We start from the raw sequence: 20,186 nt of genomic DNA on the forward strand, positions 1-20,186 counted from the left end.
CTTAGCCTCGTACTTTCCAAACCACATGAATATTCATGATTACGCTGTGCACTGTACAAGTACACGCACGCACCGGCAGCACTTGATTACCTCGTTTCTGATTGGTCAGTGGGGGGGTCGGACTTCGTCTCCATCGCTTAGCCCCGGATTATTTTTTCGTTCTGTTTACACTCGCTTGCTTGGCACCGCAATTGCGGTGCTAACCCTGCTATTTTGCAGGGCCAGATAGTACGGGATTATCAGTGGGGCTAGCCCACTTTTGCAAAAACAAGTGTAAACAGAAAGTGGGCTAAGGAAAGTCCGGTACCAACGGTGGGGCTAAGCCCCCCCCCCCCCCCCCCCCCCCCCCCCCCCTTAGCCCCACCGTTGGACTAAGCAAAAATTGCAAGTGTAAAAAGCCCTATAGTTATGGAGCAGAGCTCAAACTCCTCCAACATAGCTACATTGTATCCTTGAGGTTAAGGTCACCTTCTGAACATAATTATTCATTGAATTTGAAGCTTAAGCAAAAGTCAGCTCACTATGCTGGAATTAACAGTGATTGGAAATAGCTTTGATGTGAAGAATCATGTTGAGCATTATCTGTCGTTAATCCAAAGGCTGATAAATTGTGTAGAAAATTTAGATTGTATGTTTGAGGCCATCTTGGTGTAAAAACTGATAATACACCTAGTTTATGTTACAATGCAGCCCATGTGGTGCCCTCCTCATGCAAGAACACACACATAAACAGACACACACCAAAAACTTGTGTTTGAAACAAGATTCCTCTTGTGCTTGAGCGAGTGCAGGAGAGCCCATGTAAAGACAAACCTTGTCACTTGCAGACACATCCCAGTATTGTAAAAGTGGGAATGTTCACATGGGTAGTTTTTTGCACTTGGCAGGGTGAGATGAATTTCGCTTGTTTTCAATTTTGCAGATGGTCACGCTGATTGAGCAAGCACTTTAGATAGCTCTCTGCTGCCACAGTGGTTAAGGGCTCTGGGGGGTGTTTCATAAAGCTCTTCTTAAAGTTACGAACGACTGAAGAATGACTGGTGATCAGTTCTTGTGCTGAATTATTGAAATTCTGATAAGTATAGCACCTCTGAACTGATCACATATGGTATTCCCCTGGTAGCACATATGACAGTAAATGGTAAACTGGTCGGCTTTGTGGTACCAAATTCACTCATCCTACAGGACTAGCGAATGTGAAGAAAACTATATACCTGACTGGAAATCAAAGATATAAAAGAATGTTACCTATAACATGATAAAATTAATTCACATGCTTTTACTTTTGGGCAAGTTTAGTATTGTGCCAAATGCACGAAAATTTCCACTTTTATAGTATTGGAGAATAATGACAACAGTGAAAATAAAACAGCTTGAACAAATCAGATGCAGTGTAAAATCAAGTTTGTGATAAATATGTGAATATATAACAGCAAATATTGTAGGAAGACCCAGAGTGCGGGGATGGCTTCTCACTCGTTAACTGATTTCATTCTCATACCGGTATTCTCTCTACAACCTCTCTCTGCTCATCCCCCCCCCCCCCCCATCCCCACCCTCCAGGTTGGGGAGAGAGTGTTGGTGAGTGGCAGCAAGCTTGGGACGTTGCGATACATTGGGACCACCGAGTTCGCCAAGGGAGAATGGGCAGGAGTAGAGCTGGATGAGGAGCAAGGGAAGAATGACGGAGCAGTGGCTGGAACGAGGTCAGATTGCTTTTGGTGTTGTTTTTTGTATGTTTTCTGCCAAGTAGAGCATTTTTTTAACATTACCTGACAAGGTCCGCTACATCTAAGACTTCAGCTGATACAATACTAGTACATTTTCACTTGATTTGTTTGACAGTGTACATGTAGATACCTGACATGATTAATTAATGGTAATAATCTTTTTCTTGGGGCTGTCTCATAGATGTTTGTTATGTTCCTGTCCTTCTGTGAGTGAAGTAATGTGTTGATACTGGGTATCATTATGTGGAGCATTAGTACTGTAAAACGAGAAATGTTCGCGTGCATTTTAATTTCGCGAATTTCGCGAGTGCCAAGATTCACGAAATTAAAATGCACGCTAAATTTCTTATCTACACTATATGCATTGAACGCAAGAGGCAATTCACGAAAATTTCGTGCCGCGAATATATCATGTTTTACAGTATCTCTGCATGTTTTAGAAGTAACTGAGCATAATATGTCACAGTGATGAGATTTCTGCAAGAGATGGCATTTTCAAGTGCTGTGATTTCAGTATGAACTGTTTTTTGTAAAAACCGTTAACACTTCTTCCTTTCTCTCCTTTGTTCCTTGCTGACCTAAAAGTGAACCTGAATTTGAATGGGTTTAAGGCAAAGTTTGTCAAGTTTGGAACACACTTTTGGGCTGACTGTGAGTAGCAAGTGACCGAAATGAAAAAAAGAAAAGAAGAAGAAGAATCTTTCCATTTTCAGCACCCACTTTTCATATTTCTAGCTAACTTGTCAAATTGTCTTGTTTTGTTTAGTTTTGTTTCTATCTGTATTTTTTTAACCAAAAACAAGCAAAATGTATTTATTATGATCCATTTCTATTATTTATATCTTTATTTTTTTGTTTTTTGTTGATATGGACACCACAGGTACTTCCAGTGTAGGCCAAAGCATGGGCTGTTTGCTCCCGTCCATAAAGTCACCAAGATGCGGGGCAAGACGGCCCAGAGGCTCCCCCAGGGCGACGGCCTAACCCAGGGAGATGGACTACCCCGGGGGAAGCTCAGCAACAGCTCCAGCTCCATCAGCTCCATGGGATCCACCACCTCCTCGGGCCTAGCGAGGGGGCTCACCATAAGCTCCGGGGACCTGCGTGGCTCCCCGCGGGGATCGGCTGCCGATGCCAAGAAGACGCAGGTGGGTGTATGTGGTGGGCTGGAGCCTCTTCTGCTGGCTCTGAGTGGTCTCAGTGCAATCGTTAGACCAGTCTCTCATAGGTGTTGATTCTTCTTCTATGTTTGTGTGTCAATCAGTGTGTATTTAGAGAATTATGATGTGACATTCTGCACATTCTTGGGTTTGTTTGTCTTTTTTTTTTTCCGGAAGATTTTAGATTCTCACTTCATTGTCTCTTACAAGTGTAAACATATGCAGACATAAAGCATATGAACTTCACTTCATAACTGAGCAAAGTTTTGTTGACTTTGGTTCATATCAAATGATCATTCAGCTATTCCAAGTTTAGTTGCTTGCATTTCTATTTACTTTCAAAAGCTGTGTTTCACTTCAGCACTAAGCAAAGAGTATGTGATTCAGATATGTAGTGGAAATAGAAAGTGCCACTGACCCCAGTCCATTCATCCATTCAAATCTCTATACTCTTTGATTACCAAATGTGATAATGGAACAGATAAACAGCAGTACAGATAGCAGATAAAAATGACAAGAGATCCAACTCCAATGACCGAAATGGAAAAAGTGCTGTTTGTCGTGATTATTATGTTTAGAGTATCTGATCTTTAGCTTATTTTGGAAAAAAAAAGTGAGTGTGCATATCTAGCACAGATCAAATGAGATTTGTAGCAGAGTTGAATGAAAATTTGTGAAGAGTGAACATGCACAGATGTTATGGTTCCTATGGCATGAAAGACTGTAAGAGGGACTTCCACTAACAGCAATAATCATTAGTTAGACCTACAGTGGCAGCATTTGTATAGAATTACTATTGCAGCAGACATTGCCTCCAACAGTGTCCTGCTCTGTTTTGACTTTGACAGTGGTTTCAGGCCAGATTAAATATGTTAAGGAGCATTACTGTGGGCTGATAACCAAAATGTAGTCTCTACAAGATATGGCACAAAGGCAATACAGCTTTTCTGTCTCGATTTAACCAGAGGAAAGAAGTTTTGGCGTGTACTCATTTAACGCCATTCCTTCTATTTTTATCTGTCAGCAGTAGGTGTTTACAACTTCAGAAGTACTGTAGCATTGCATGCGATCAAGTCATTTTAAAGCATGGAATGGTGAAAAGCTGTTTCACGTTTGAGAGTTTTATGACATGATGCTATTGCATGCCCCATTTTTGCCACATTCAGACCATGAATAAGCAAACTTTTTGTCAGATTTCATGTGCTCTTACATTTGTTTTTGTCAGCATGGAATTAATGCTTTCTTTTTTTTTCTCTCTCTCTTTGCCACTTTGAGGGAAAGATCTTTTAAAAAGTCAAATGCCAAAGCAGAAATTTAAGTCAAAATTAGAAACGACTTCTATACGTGCAGAAACAGCATTAATGTATCCAACTACTCACTGCTTTTGCTTTCACATGTGGCTCTTAACAAATTAAGATTTTTTTTTTTGAAAGCTCAGAATCTCTGAGTTTCTTATGTATGATATGAATATGAAACAGTTGCTCAAATCCTCAAAATGTATGAAACTTGATTGGGAAGAAGGTGAGAAGACTGCACGTTTTGTTTCTGTATCCAAAAGAACAAAATGCATCCATGAATTCATTTGATTTTGCTGCTATGCATTATAAAATGAAGCCATCACCGTTCATGTTCTCCTCCCTGATTTACAATGATTTGCTGTTGACCAATATTATTTGCATTTGTTTCCCCCTTTTTCTTTTCACATCATATGCTGCCCCCATAAAAAATATGTAATCTTTCTCCATCATCACAAAATATACTCATATACTCCAAATGCATTATCTCTTGCAACCATATAAAAATATCAATCCCCAACTTTATGCAAACCATTATATGCACACATACTTTTCCTTCACCCAATACATTACCACATGTACCTTCTTTCTGCCTTTGTATTCTCCTTATAAAATTTGAATGGCATTGATCACATCACATTAAACTTTATTCATTACTCCAAACTGTACCATCTTCTTATTCATGGAAATTTGTCCTTTTCAAATCTCATGGTAATTTACTTACTTTAAATCATGAAATCAACACTCTCTTTTTTAAATTTAACTTTTCTCCAATAATATATGTGTACTGCTCATATTTATGCATACTTCACCACATTATCCATGACCATTACACATGGTTTCAATATCACTTCTAATATTTTGCATTTTGAATGGATTATTGGTTCATTCAAAAATAAAAAATTTGAATGACAATTGGTGATTGGTGTATCGTGGTCACTGCCAACCATCCCAACTTAATACAATGCATCTTGTCTTGTGACTCTTCAACCACTGACCCATTGCTCTCGCCGGGTGTCTGTTATTTGACCGCAACTGCCCGCCGGGAATGAAAACATTTTGTGTTCGACTACTCTGTCCGTCTCTTCTGTAACTGATGTCTTGCCGTCTCCACCTCCTCTCTACCCCATTTCATTTCGTCAAAAATCTTCTGTTCTCCAACTTATATTTTCCATCTCAATCTTTCCAATTAACCCTGAAAATATTCCAAATGAGAATATGTATCTCTTCCTATAAATTCTTCTTTAATTCTTTTTAATTCTTCTTTTTTCTTCTCACGCCAATTCTTCAATTTTATTTCCTTCTTTGGCACGGCTCATGAATGCATTTTTCTGTATGGCATACTGGCCACAATCCAATTTTCTTGAATGTTTGCCCTCCTTCCCTTTAAAATCACGTTGACTCCCCAAAAATGTTTGTTTTTGTCACTGACATTCATGCCCCAAATATTTGGACCTGTATGGACACCAATATATATTGAATGCCTATTTTTTGGTTCACACCCTGACCTTTGATTATTTTTTTCAACTTGTCCAAATATCTTGATCCACTGTCCTTGTCAAATCATGTTTGATAACTCTAAATTGGCAAAATCAATCTCGCACCAACACCAACCAAATGCATTGAGATACTGCTGATATCTCTTGGACATATCATTTTTATAAATGTATTTCTGTCATGAACATGTGACTTGAATATCAACACAACACATTCATCGTTCCCTCAACGCACCCTGCATTTTTGCTTTATCCATTTTCATGCTCTTTTGCTTGCTTTGAAATCAATTCCTGCTGCAATGCTTCATGCCTTCTCCATCCCTGGTGTATCCTTGACATTGTGGTTGACACAAATTTCCTCTTAAACATATGCTACACTTCCATCCTCATCACCACCATTCTCATGTCATCCCCCATTGCTCTTGTAACCATGGTAACCTTCACTGTCTGTCTCCTAAAATTCCTTGTGACAATGTCCACACACTATGAAAACCTCGTCTGCCCAAACTCCACACTGCCCCGCCCGGCGAACCTCCCCCACTTCGCCCACAATAGCTCCGGCGGCCGAGCAAAAGCGGTATCCCCGCCCTCGCCCCCGTCAAACCCCGGAAAGACAAAGAGCAAAGCTCCAACGCCGCTGCCGCCTCAACGGCCCTGCCCGCAAACGGTGTCCGACTCCGGTCGGACTCGGGCTCGGACTCCTCTTCCACCGGTCTTGTTTCTCCCACTTCTTCCGACTCCATCGCCAAAGTGGAGACTCTTGAGTCCTACTCCTCCCTCCCCGAGTCCGAGTCTCAGGTACTGTGCTCGCTATTAGGCAGATGATGTACATGTAGTTTAGCTCTTCTGGTGTCTGGCTGCAAGTATTTAGTGTATATACTATAGGTCTTCTTCATTCATTCATTCATTTATTCACTGTACTTATATTACTCAAGATCTCTGTTGAGTGGACTTACTCTTTCTTGTTTGTTTATTCAGTAATGGGGATTTGAGTTATTAACCAGCAGCATTTTGCGTTCTTTATATGAATTTGATTTTATCAATAATCTGCTTTATCTTTCACAGATATTTTGTTACCATTAACATGTTTAAGACAAAAATGCCTCTGACAAAAATTGTCATGTTTATGTGAGCTTGAGTTCCAACTAATATTGGCTCTAATGCGGGAAAAGTTGCATAAAAATAATTAGAATTGTGGAGTCTGATCTTCAGATGTGAAGGATTTATTACCCAATTTCTGAGTTGCATTCAAGTTGATTTTACTTTGAGTTTATTGTAATTTTATAATGTGAAAGGGGCTTGGTGGTATGGTATACAAGGGTTAAGTCAGCATGTTAATTTGGTAGTGCTACTGCAGATGATTAGCTCATTCTTCCTCTTGTAGTTTTTCTGTAAAATGCTCACAGTTATAAAAATCATTGATTAAAAAAAAAAAATGTATGGTATTCTTTTTAAGAATCATGCTAATCAGGTAACGAGTATGATTGTACCCATGCTGTAAAATGGTTTTCAGCTCATTTTGTCAGCTGGCTTGGTATATAAAACTTGTATGCTCTGCATTTGTGAAGCATATCTGTGGATGCTACCAGCTTAGATATAGTGCATTGATAGACAGTAGAAAATATCCTTCTAAAGGAAAAAAAATGCTTTGGTTCAGTGAGCACCCTAAAGAATCTGAAATCATCTAATGAAACACTGGTATATTTACTTTAACCAGAGTAGTGCACTATATGTGTGGAGTTTCAAGCACCAATTTTTTCTTTAAAGGTACATAAACCATGGATGTAACCAGTCCCAAGATATTCTTTTGACTTCAGAATAGCTATCTGAATTGAATGGGATCTTAGTATTTATGCCCTAGAAAGTAGGTAAAGTCGCGCTGACAATAATCTGAGTAATCATGATTATAATGTCATTTGAAGATTGCAGTATTTATAGAGCATAGTGATATTTGATATTGTTGCACTACTATACAAACTTCAATATCTTGCTTTATGATGATGGGAAATACAAAGGCTTCTTAGTCTTGAGTTCAGACTCTAGCAGACTCTAGAATATCTATTACCTGCATACCACATTATTCTGCATATTATTATGCCAAATTGTATTACTGCTTGAAGCGCATCCCAGCTTACAATGCGATTAGATGTGAATGTGTGCATCACATATTAGTGCATGTTAAACTGTATTGAGTGTCCCTTAATTTGTCCTGACTTTTCAAATAAGATTTACATTCCCCACAAACAAAAATAGATTGTCTCAAAGAATGCCTTGTGCCATGAGTATGCTTTTTACATAGCATAGGTAGACTGTAGCAGACTTTAGATGCAACACTGTTCACAAATCATCTGTTATCAAAGAGTGCAATGATACCTTAAAAGTCATAGGCCTATATCCCTTTTGGAAATGTCACAAAATTTTGCATGGTTGAAAAATGATGTCTCCAAACTTCTTGTTTGAAATCTTACAGTAATACACCCTGGAATAAAAAAAGAAAGAGAAATGAAAAACTTTCCCCCTGTCAGTCGAGAATACACTCCCCTTTTGTACCGAGAATAACGTTTCGAACCTTTTTTTGAGTGGGGGGAGGGGTCCAAATGAATTCACTGGAAATCTATAATATCAATTCACCCTCCATCAAAAAGAAGTTTCCAGTTTTACTATTCTAAGATATGAATTAAAGTGTACCTATCTCTACAATATATACCAGCTCATGAAAGAAATCTCATATTCAGGGTTGCAAAAAGGACACACAAACTTGAAGACAAATGCATGAAATATTTCTCTAGTGATGGAATTTGGCTTCTAAACCTCAACCGCAACAGTAAGTCTGTCTGTCTACATCACCTTTCCTCCACTAGACCTTCTGCCAGAAATCTCTCTCTCCTTCTACCACATCCTCCCTGAATTTTCCAGGTAAACTGAACCCGCCAAGACATTCCTAGCCAAGGCTGGGCTCTGGTCTAGGTATACCTTTGCTGCCCCTGACCTGTCAGATCCCCCTTCCAAAGACAACACTGAAAGCAGCACTATTTGAAGCCAAAGGCATTTCATCTCATATTATCATATCATAATTCTGGTTACCTGGCAGGTGGATTAGGCCATCTCCCCCCCCCCCCCCCCATAAAATCCTGCCATTCCCCCACATATATTAAGTCTCCCTAATTCTGCAGTTTTCCTGGAACCATACATACTAGGCCTATATCTCATATCCTGACAAAAAATATGAAGGCCCTCACAGTATGAGAATGATTATTTCCCACAGACATGCATGTAGGCCCTATCACACAAATATCTCCTTGACACACCAAGAGTGCTTCATTTTTTGTCCCTTCAGTGCAGAGGAATTTCACTTCACTGTGACCGCAGAATTCTCCCTCCATATTCCCTGCGTCATATTGTTGTTGTTTTTTTTTTACAGGTTTGCATAATTTTATTGTATTAGACTTTTGCTCTTCAAGAGTACAGCTCAACTGTATGACATGCACCATTATGATGCTTGCATGTAGTTCAGCAAGTATGTCTCCTCCTCTTTCAACCGCATTGCAGATTGTACTATGAAAAGTATCTTAAAAAAAGATCCCTGGTTTTTTTGCACCTGTTCAATTACAATAACCAATCACATCTAGTGTTAGCTTGTATCCATAGTTGCAAACTGCTACCTCTCCATGAGTGCAGGAAACTTCCCCAAACTTAAGATATCTCCTCATGTTTTTACAAGAAAAAAATGAAATATTGAAAATGTTCACCTTATTAATTAAGAGGCATATAGCGTACAAGTGGCTCCCAAACCACACTTTAGAACCTCCGTAACTTTGATATGTGAATGCTAGCAGCACCTAATAGGGCCTACAGTGTGTACTCTTTGGTTCTAGTTTTCAGGTCTTCCCTTTGATCCCATGTTCGAAGCCGCCACTCAAAAATATTTGAAGTATGTACCAAACTGGAGCTGCCTCACAGATAGGAAGACAATTGATTCATGTGTCATTGCATAACGACCAGCTACCTTCTAGGAAAGATATATCTTTATGATAGTAATAACTTTTCGCCATTTCTACTTATGGAACATGAGCAATACAAAAAGGTACAGGCAGGGGATGCGCGGATAGAAATCACAAAGAAATTGATGAAATGAAAATCAAGTTTACTGGACATGGGGACATGGGGACATGGGCATGTCCAGGCACAAATCTGACATATTGATTTATAAAGAACTATTATCGAAGATTATTCCATATCAGTTTATTTGTTGGAATTTAGCGGAAAAATGTTAAAATCAGCATTCAAAGAGGGTATTCTTTCAAATACTTTCACGACATATAGCTCAGATTTACACTTTTGCAGGTATTTCTGGACGAGTTTGACCTTTCTTCTAAATGTTTTATCATAAGGAGAAATTTCATGTCATTTAATGAATAAACAAGCAAGATATACCCGATATAATGTTAGAGTTCAAAATCCTTCTTCTGATTGCCCAGAATGATGGCGGCTACTAACATCGAACGTCAAAGATAAATTAATGCACCTGTGGAATTCTTTTGTGCATCCATAGAAATCTGACAACTGTTTGAATAATTATGGCTAGTTGGAACTCCAACTCTAGAACTTCCTTGAATGCACAAACACACACAGACATACACACGTAAGTCTTGTGCCACCTCCTACTATCCATTCCCCTTTCAATATTTCCATGATCTCACATGTTTCAAGAACTCCACGGTGAACCACCATTGTGTTGAAAATTGAAAGCATGCAGGAGATGCCAGCCCTCAATGAAACCAAAAGAATTTCAAGAGATGATAAAGTATGAGGGTCCTGTAGGTGCAAATTGGTTCCAGTGGCCTCGATAGTGATATGATCATTTTAAAGAGGGCTGTGAGCACAATTGAACTGAGAAAGGGGCTGCGAGAAATGAGTTATACTGATCCTAAGAAAGGGATCTATAGACAGCAAGGCAGTAGAGCTAATGGTACAGGATATATTAGCCCCCTCCCCATGCCCCAGAAAACCCCAAGTCAAATTAACAATTTCCTTATGGAGGGCTATCTCCTGCTCCTTATAATGGGGGCCGCTGAATATTTCCTCCAGGTGAGGCTTCCTCCTCCTTCCTCTGAAATTAGAAAAGATGACACAAGGAAAAAACCAAACCAAACAAAGAAAACTCAATTTTTCCCAAATGGGATGCAGTGGTTGACCCTCCACCCTCATGGTTCCCCCCCCCCCCCCCCCCCATTAAACAAAGAAAGTTGTCCCAGACCACCAAGTATTTCCCCCCTGTCCTCCAAACTCCCCACACTTGACTTCTATGTGTCTCCCTGAGGGAGATAGTAAAGGGGGACATACTGCTGTGGCATTGTTGACATTGTTTAGGGAGCTACATGAATTACCTTTTGATATGGAAGTTTGGAGGGGGGGGGGGGGGTGGTTCCACCAGAGCAAGCTCTGACCACAATTGCTCCCCTGGCTGCTATTTATAAGTTGCTATTCTAACCTCCCTGGTACCTAAAAAACACTTTTGGCTTGTGCCCAGAGCATATATTTTGATTTGTCAAGATTGACTGCATTCACTCTCGGTCATTCCAAATATCTTCTCAGTATTTTCATCAAGTATGAAGGAGGGGGGGGGGGGGTACAGTCAAGGGCTAGAATAGAAACCTCCAGTGGTGCAAATGAAAATTCAATCTATTCTCTAGCTAATGTTTAGCTTGGAGACATTATTATTATGTGGGTTTCTTTTTTTCCCCCAATCCCTGAAGGTTCCCTGCCTCGATGGTTCAACTTCAAATGTTATGTTCTAGTATTCTGTAATTGTCAAACTTCCAATGGGTTGAACCCTGAAGATATAACTCTTAGCTTGTCACTCCATCATTCCTTCAGCTTATTCCCATTCCTAGCAGTTAGATTGAAATGGGAGAGCAGAAAATAGTTTCAAAGGAATGTGAATTTCTCTATTTCTCTAGACTTTATCAGAGAGAAAAAAAACACACAAAAGAATACAAGTTTCTTTATTTCTTTTCTTTGGTACATACAGGAACAAAACCTAGAAATCACATAGATATGGTTTAAGACTAGATCAGGGCCGCTTTTGGAATCGTTATGTCTCTGGTTGACAGACCTAGTCTAGTGCATAAGAAGTAAGCATACTGTAGATGTATTTTCATCCATTCATGCCCTGTAGTAGCCAGGTATGTGCAGTTCCTGAATATCAGCTTGTAAAAATTAGAAATTGAAAGAGTGGCCACATTCACTTTGTTTTTATAAGAATGCCTTGAATTCAATTAATGGCGGCATATGTGGGAGTTTACCCTGGTGCGTCTATCTCCTTGGGATAGGAGTAATGTTCACCAACATGTTTCTCTGCAAGATTTGAATCTTACATGCGTAGTATTCTTTGTTGCTGTGATAGCAAATGGAGTGAAAGCATGTGTGGCGCATATAAACACAAACAACATTTCTAGCTTGAATGGAAACAGTACAGTATGCTGCAGAACAATAAGACAGAGTGATGTAGGTTTCAAAGAAAAAAAGAAGAAGGTGCTTTTGATATTGAGGATCACACAATTCCGCAGAGATGTTACAGTTCTCTGTATAATGCGGCAGGAGCTGCTGTAGTCATATGAGAAGCTGTTGACTGGATGCATTGGGGATAGAAATCTATCCAGGTGGCCTGGGGGTAGGCAAAGTCCGAGAGAGGAAATTCGGTTAGGAGGATTCAAGGTTATGATCAAGGCAGTGTTGCGGAGTGATGGCCCTATCACAATATTGTGTGGAAGAGTGGTTTGGGCAGGCACGCTGGCATACCGCATGAGGTAAGGGTCACTGACCTCATGGTGAAATGAAGAGGGGGGGGGGGGGTTCTGACATAATAAGTGGAAGCACAATACTGTCGGTAATAAAGTCTCTCGTCAGCAGACTGAGGCAATAGAGATAGATTAAGGTGAGCGGACGTCACTATTAGTCACATTGATGGCTCACTACATTCACTTGTGTATATTGAATAACTGGATGACCTCTCTTGATAAAGTTGATACTGCTGGATCCACTTACTGTATGGAGGGTTTGGTGACGTTTTAAATATTCACATATCATTAAGAATACTTTGTCGTTGATCCAGAACCTAGAAAATGTCTATAAGATGATGAATAGATTAAAAAAAAAAGAAAAGAAAACATATCATGCTTGGATTTGATAATTGCTATTTGAGATCATATTGCTACTTTACTGTAAAGAAAGGCATAATTACAATGTGGTTAATAGGGGATAAGTAGAAGCAAAAGTGCACAAAACAGTAATTTAGCTTTAAAATGTGTGATATGTGAGGTGACTAAAACTTAAATTTTTGTCCTGAAATATGATCCAAAGTTTGCACCTGTTATTTAAAGGTAAATCAAGGTAATCAAATTCCCCAAAAGATAAAAAAAAAAGATCTCCCACCAAATCTTCAGAATTATTGGATAGCAAATACCCTGCGAGTGACATCAAGACATTGATAATTTGTACACATGCATCAGTAAGTACAGTGTACTTTGCCATTGCATCCACTTTTTTTAATGCCATCACAGCCGAAATGGCTTCTATTCTTGTGTTTCCTGTCATCTTTTGTACTCCAAACCCTCCTAATTTCATTACCTTTCATGAATTTGATGAGAGCCGACTAACATCCCTAACTGCTCCCATTGAAGCTTAAATGCATCAAAGTTTCCCCATGCAGTTTTGTTCTAACTCCACTAATATTTCTCCGCTCTTGAGCTGCCGTGCTGCAACTAAAAATCCTTGGTGTCTTCCTTTGTTTTTCTCTGCTCAAGTTTGTGTTTGGACTGACACAGTGCAACCATGCAAGGTTCTGAAAATGAATGACAGTATCATGCACTTTATGATTTTGCTTTTTTTTTTGTTTATTTGTTTATTTTTGCTGAGTCAAATTAGTATTCATTAATTGAACTGCTAGTTGAATTTTTACGCAGTGTTTTTACCATGACGATTTTGGAATGCCATTGCCATCATGTACTGCTCTTAAGTCTGACCAGGGAGTTACTCATTTGTCTGACTGAAACTCTGCTGCATGAAGAACTTAAGAGCAATTTTCATGGCTGATGTGATCATGTGTTCAAAGGTGTTATCAATATCATAAAGAATTTTAAAAAAAGTGTCATGCAAGAGCACTATTAAAGGTTTTAAACAGGATTAATTTGTGTTTGAGACTGCAGCCACTCTGTTTCATTCAGCATTGTTGCATTTTGCTGAATTTGCAGAGGGATTTTGAATCTATGATGAATTGTGTGTTGTTGTTGTTGTTGTTTTTTTTTTTTTTTTGGGGGGGGGGGTTGCAGCATAAATGTCATTTGCCATTCATCTGGTGGTGTGCTGTGAGATTTCTGATCATATAATCATCACACATTCTACTGGTTGTGGTGGCCTCCTTAGCATAGGAGTGAAAGGTTCATATCTTGTTAATAGATAAGTACAGTGTATGCAAGCACGTAATCCAGGGCTTAGGATGCAGGTTTGAGGTGCTCTTCGAATAATGTGTTAGCAAGCATGTCTGGAATTAGTCTGGCTTCAAAGTTGAATGTTGTTTATAATGTGGCTAACATCAAGTCATTGAATTTCACATTGATGTGAACTGAGTGTAGTGTTTAGTCCCCCTTTTCCATGTGTATACTGGTAAAGGAAGTAGTGAGGTATTAAAAGGATTGAATTTTATTGAAGTTAGGAAATTCATTTTGGGTGATATTTCCATATTTTTACAATTTAGAATTGAGGAAACAGAGGGTTATGAATGTCAGACTAGTCTATTGCAGACTATACGTGAATGTGACTTTGTATCAGTCAATTTCATCCTAATTCATGCGTGCAGATATTTTGATCACAAGAGTTCATGTACTCAGGTAGCTGTAATGATAGTCAGTTACGCACATCTATGTATATTGCCTGACCATGGTAATAAGAATTTTATCTTATCTATCTAATCTATTATTTCTTTAGTGTAAATTGGATTGGTTGTTGTCTCTTTGATTTAACCAGAATACACCTTTGTAAGAACATCTAATATCTTTTTGCATTGAAAATTTATTTCTTAATCATCAGTACCTACAGAAATGAAAATGTGTGTCTTCAACATGTGATTTTGACTGTAAGCCAGGCTTTCTTAATAGAAAATAAAGCATACAAACACACAAAATATGTTCACTGAATGTATGAATTTATCAATTAAATATTTTTCATTCATATCAATAATAACACAAGAATTTCATGAAATAGAAAATGGGTGACCCTAGCCTACTTTATCATGTGACAGATATTGTCACTTGGTGCATAGGAAAATATACAAAGCCTGACATCAAAACTAAAAATTAAATGCCATCACCATCTGCAGCTCAGGTTGCAGAACATGGATATAATAAACCATTTTTAAACTCTAAAATCCAGTGGATCAGAAATATGTAGGGCCTTAGTTTATAAAGATTGTAAAGTAAAATTGTACAAAAATGCATTGGGGTTGATGTATTCCTTGGTGCATAGACATTGCAATCACTGGTTCATAATTCATTTGTGACATTGCAGTTTAGATGTTCTTCACAAAGGATTAGTTCATCTTGGTCATGGGCATGCTGATATGTAGACACTACCTTGTATTTAAATGCATTTTTATATTTTGACTTTTGCATAATCAAACCTTTAATCTTCATTGTATACTGGGCTTACATTGTATTGCAAGCAAATCAGGAATGTGCCATCTACTCTAATAGATATTGTGCAGATCACAGCCCCCCCCCCCCTCCCCACAGGGAAAAATATGTTTCATTTAGTCAATAATGAAAAGTTTGGCATGAAATTGTAGCTCTTTAAAATGTTCTTTAATGAGAAACATTTTTACAGATATGACTCTCTAAAAAAATCTTTGACTCAAAAGATGGCACATTTCAGATGTTGCTTGTGGTGTACAGTCATAGATTCAGTTGCCATGGTGAATTAATATTTTCTTTCTGCATCTGTTTATTTTTGTTAACCAATAATCTCCATCATCCCATCCTCCTCCTCTGTCTCCTCCTCCTCCTCCTCATCTAACCACTCCATGCCATTGATGATGATGATGATGATGACTGCAGATGGTAGAACATGAGCTAGCCATCTTGCGGGCCCAGCATCAACAGGTAGACAACCCGTTTGCCACCCACGTTTCACTCCTCTTCTCCTTCAAATAGAAGACACCAGTTTTATCTTTCTTTTTTTAATTTTTAACTTCAGAAAGTTGAAGATGAAAATGAATTTTTCACTAAATTCTGCATTCTATGTGGTTCTAGTATTTAGTTTCAGGTCTTTTGGAAGAAACAATAATGTGCTTTAATTCCATGTCCTTGCAATGTGTTCTACCAGATTTTGCAAATGCCTTGAAATGATTTTATCATTTGTTGCTAGCATATAAAAGTGACATGAAAAGATCTCATGTACAAGTGTATGTCATAATTATTTCCAAAACTATTTCAAAAGATTTAAAAAAAGTTATTGCTTTCATTAAGTTTTGTACATTGTAACTTGAATCATGAATACATATTATGCATATCATCTCATGCTCTATTTCATGATACAAACATTCTTCAGCCTAAAAAAAAGTAAAAAGAAAAACAAGAAGACATCATAGCTAAACAGATGTTTACCTCTGCTCTCATCCTGTGCTTTGTCATTGAAGAAGGATGGAATAGTGTTTGTTATTGCCCTTTTTCTTCCCCATGTCACAGATCTGTTTTAGGACATATAAAAAAAAAAAGGTTTCTGTTTACCAGAATAAATTTCGTATCATTTCAGCGTTGACTTAGACTAGAATTGAAATTAATGCACCGATAGAACAGTGCCAGTCAACAAGCCAGTAATTTATAGAACACTCTTTTAAAGGTAAAGGTTCAAATTGTTCACATTGAAGGTAGATTTGCTTTTTCAGAATCATTCCATGATTAGAATGACTACCATGGTACAAAGTATTACATTATGCCAGAGGTAGTGTAGGTTTGCAAAGATAAATACAATGTACATCAGGTCATAGTATGCAAGTTCTGTGTATTCATTAACCTATGATACCTTGCCATGCATGTAACACGGATAACGTAGATAATCTTTTGCCCCAATATCATGCTTTTGTAAGTTCTTGACATTTAGCAAGGTAGTGTAGAAGTGATAATGCATCAGTACCAGGTGATAGGAGGATGGTCCTTGCAGTTTGATATAATGCAAACTTTATGTGATGTAGTGTAATGCCTTTATGCTTTCTGATTGACAGATAGAACTACAGTGAGATATTACTGTAGAACTCACAGGTGATGCATGAGTTGCTCATTGACTCTCTGCCTGATACACATTTGTACATTGAAACTTGTAGCATCTTGAGAACCGGAATGCATGAATGTGATATTCTCTCGTCAGTACTAATCCACAACTAGCGTAACACTTTTGCGGAATGACTTTATCAAGATTACTCTTTACTAAAGGAAGCATCAACTATCCCAAAATGTTACATGATATATGTACTCTGTATGAGTAGATAGTCACCAGTAGTGACCCTTGCCTCAAAGATGAAGTAATTGATTGAGGTAGTTGATTGAGGTCATGTTCTACATTCACATTTTGTGTTCCTCAGTATGTGAGGGAGAATGAGGAGAGCTTGGAGAGTCTCAAGGCCCTGGTGGAGGCAGGAGACAGGGAGAAGGTGGAGCTGATGCAGAAACTGGAGGAAACTCAAAGGTCAGTGTGGCTACAGTCCAGTCATTTTTTCACCATGTCCATCCCTGAGACATTTCTGAGGTGGTCCTTTCACCATGAAGATCAGTGTTCAGGAATATTGTAGATTATAGTTGGGACTTTTCGATTGTGTGGAAGGTGACGCCGTTCTCGTAGTAGAGTGGTTCCAAATGGCCGCAGTCCCCTTGTTACGTCAGTGGAATTATCACTTGTTTTGATTTTTGTGCATGCCATTCATGACGTACTGTTATGACCTCATAGCCCCGACCCACCCGCGGGCTGGCTATTGGCGCGCCAAGCGATGACATCATTCACGTCTTGATCTATAACGTTAAATCCTTGGAAGACACATTCTTGATTCTGGTGTTGTGGACGTGCTGGAAAACTTAGAGTATGCGCAGTTCCACAAATGACGTCATTACGTGCCTGTCCACGTCCAGGACGTGAAATCGAAAAGTCCCCAATAGTAAAGTTGTGTGCAAACATTCATCTATGTACAGCATGTTGTGCTAGGCCAGGGTGTGCATTACAGGATCACTGTGGCACAGTAGATAAAACTGTTAGCCTTTGGATAGGAGGTGCTGGGTTCAAATACTGTTCTGTACATACAATGTATGGTTGGACAAGCCGTTTTACCAACTATGCTTTGATGTTGGTAATGTCAGAACCCTCTCATTGAGCAGTGCTTATGCTGAAGAGGTTACCGTAGATAAATATTACCATGTTGTAATTTTGTTAAATATAATGCAAATTAATCAAGCAAGAGTTCTACTGTTCGAATAAGTTTAGGTTACCTGCGCCATATCTTTACATATGTAATTATTATACATGGATACACACTGCATGTTGTACTTGGGTATACCATGACCCCTGCTTTTACACTTCCCTAACCACCATTTATACATGCTCATATTTTTAACAAAAATGTGTGCAGTACATTTTTTAATATAAAATAACTCACTGGATACTATACCACTATAAATGTACCATATTCAGTCTGCATAGTTCAGAAATCACATATTTCTAAATTGATACATGCAGAAAGAGCGATTCGTCAAAATACAAGAAAATGTAATGAAATAGAATGAAAAGGGAAATGACGCAAATCTTGAAAATGATTCTCAGATAACATTAGAGAACCTTGGCTCTCCAAAGGACCCCACAACATGTATGTAGGCCTAAGACTCATATCATAAGAATTTAGCATACCCACGCATGATCTCTCCCAGTTGTCCAATAAAAGACAGCAAAAATATAATCCAAAATGCAAATCATAAAATGGTAATACTCTGGAAACATAATTCATTAGTTCATGCCCAAGCTGACATTCTTTTTCTTTCTTTTTAAATCAAACCTTTCAAGCCACACATTCAACTTTTTTTTTTGTAGTTATGCTTTTACAATGTACATGTATGTTAATCATTATTCTTTCTTCTTTCTTGTACAGACAAGTTGATGATCTCCAGTTTACCATAGCAGAGGCCACCATACACTCATCAGATCTACAGGTATGTCTTGAGTCTCAAGGATCTTTTTAAGAATTGAAAGACTTTTAAATCTAACTGTAGAAGTCATCAGGATGAAATTATGCTGGAGAGAGATTTTTCAGCATTTATAGAGTGCAGCTGAACGAGGACTTAGTATTTTCCATAAAACAGACTAATGATTCTGTAAGTAAAATTTAATAAAAGCTGCCATCTTGTGTAATAATGCTTTATTGCATGTAAGTTCCACAATGTAAGTTCACCTGTTTTGGTATACATATGATAATAATTTACAATAAAATATTGTTTGTTTATCATAATTTGTAGCTAACTACCTTTGGCTTGAGCAATAACAATGATTTGGGGCGGGTGGGGGGGGGGGGGGGGAGAGAGAGAAAAAAGGTCTGAACAGTGATACCAGCATCCCATCAGTGTAGAGCCTCAATACTTAAAAAAAAAAAAAAAAACTAAAACAAAAATTAAAAAAAATGTGTTAAAACCAAACCAAACCAAACCAAACAATTAAAAAAAAAACATAAAAGAAAAATACAATGCCTGGATCTTTAAAGAAGTGATAGTTGAGATATGTCATCACATCTTTTTCTCTCTCTTTTTTTTTTTTTTTGCTTCTTTTTTCCCCCATAGGAAGAGCATGAAACAGAGTCACAAAAGGTCAAGGAACTCCACGCCAAGCTGACGTCGGAAACGGAGAAAGCATCAAACTTGGCAGCAGAAATCGCTGACTTCAAGGTAAATATGCCCAGCTGTGATGTCACATTGCTATATGAAAATTCACATTGGATGGTAGTTTTGGTTCACTACAGTGTAGCAAGTCATCATAATGTGTAATCTTGTGGGCTATTGGAGGGAAATTTGACAGTGTACTCTCAACAGAGTTTGTAGGATTAGTACTGTAAATGTGTGAATGCGTGAATTGTTACTGTGAAAAGTGGATCTGTTCCCCCCCCCCCCAAAAAAAAAAAAAAAAAAAAAAAAAAATGTCAGCAGATAACCAGAAGGGCATTGCCACAACTTTTTATGCCTCTGCCACGAAGTGGTGCCGGAGGCATTATGTTTTCGGGTTGTCCGTCCGTCCGTCCGTCCTTCCGTCCGTCCGTCCGTCCGTCCGTCATTCCGTCCGTCCGTAATGAATTTTGTGGACAAGGTAACTATCAAAACTTGTTGAGGTATCCTAATGAAACTTGGCATGTATGTGTATTAGGGGGTGAAGTTGTGCCTATCAACTTTTGGGTGCACATGCTCAAGGTCAAAGGTCAAAAGGTCAAGG

At 38.5% G+C, this 20,186-nt stretch overlaps 1 protein-coding gene across 1 annotated transcript in view; it reads left to right on the forward strand.

Annotated features, from left to right (window-relative positions):
• The window catches only part of LOC139712815 (uncharacterized), a 112,632-nt gene that overhangs the window by 61,091 nt on the left and 31,355 nt on the right, over positions 1 to 20,186 (forward strand). Inside the window, exons 5-11 of the mRNA XM_071624607.1 lie at positions 1,564 to 1,706; positions 2,611 to 2,878; positions 6,237 to 6,479; positions 15,791 to 15,835; positions 17,314 to 17,417; positions 18,862 to 18,922; positions 19,544 to 19,648. Coding sequence (XP_071480708.1) covers positions 1,564 to 1,706; positions 2,611 to 2,878; positions 6,237 to 6,479; positions 15,791 to 15,835; positions 17,314 to 17,417; positions 18,862 to 18,922; positions 19,544 to 19,648 — 969 coding nt within the window. The remainder of the gene's footprint in view (positions 1 to 1,563; positions 1,707 to 2,610; positions 2,879 to 6,236; positions 6,480 to 15,790; positions 15,836 to 17,313; positions 17,418 to 18,861; positions 18,923 to 19,543; positions 19,649 to 20,186) is intronic.

Source organism: Diadema antillarum, unplaced genomic scaffold, assembly GCF_040938485.1.
Source record: "Diadema antillarum isolate AM-2024a unplaced genomic scaffold, OU_Dant_1.0 seq00001860_RagTag, whole genome shotgun sequence".
Lineage (NCBI taxonomy): Eukaryota > Metazoa > Echinodermata > Echinoidea > Diadematoida > Diadematidae > Diadema > Diadema antillarum.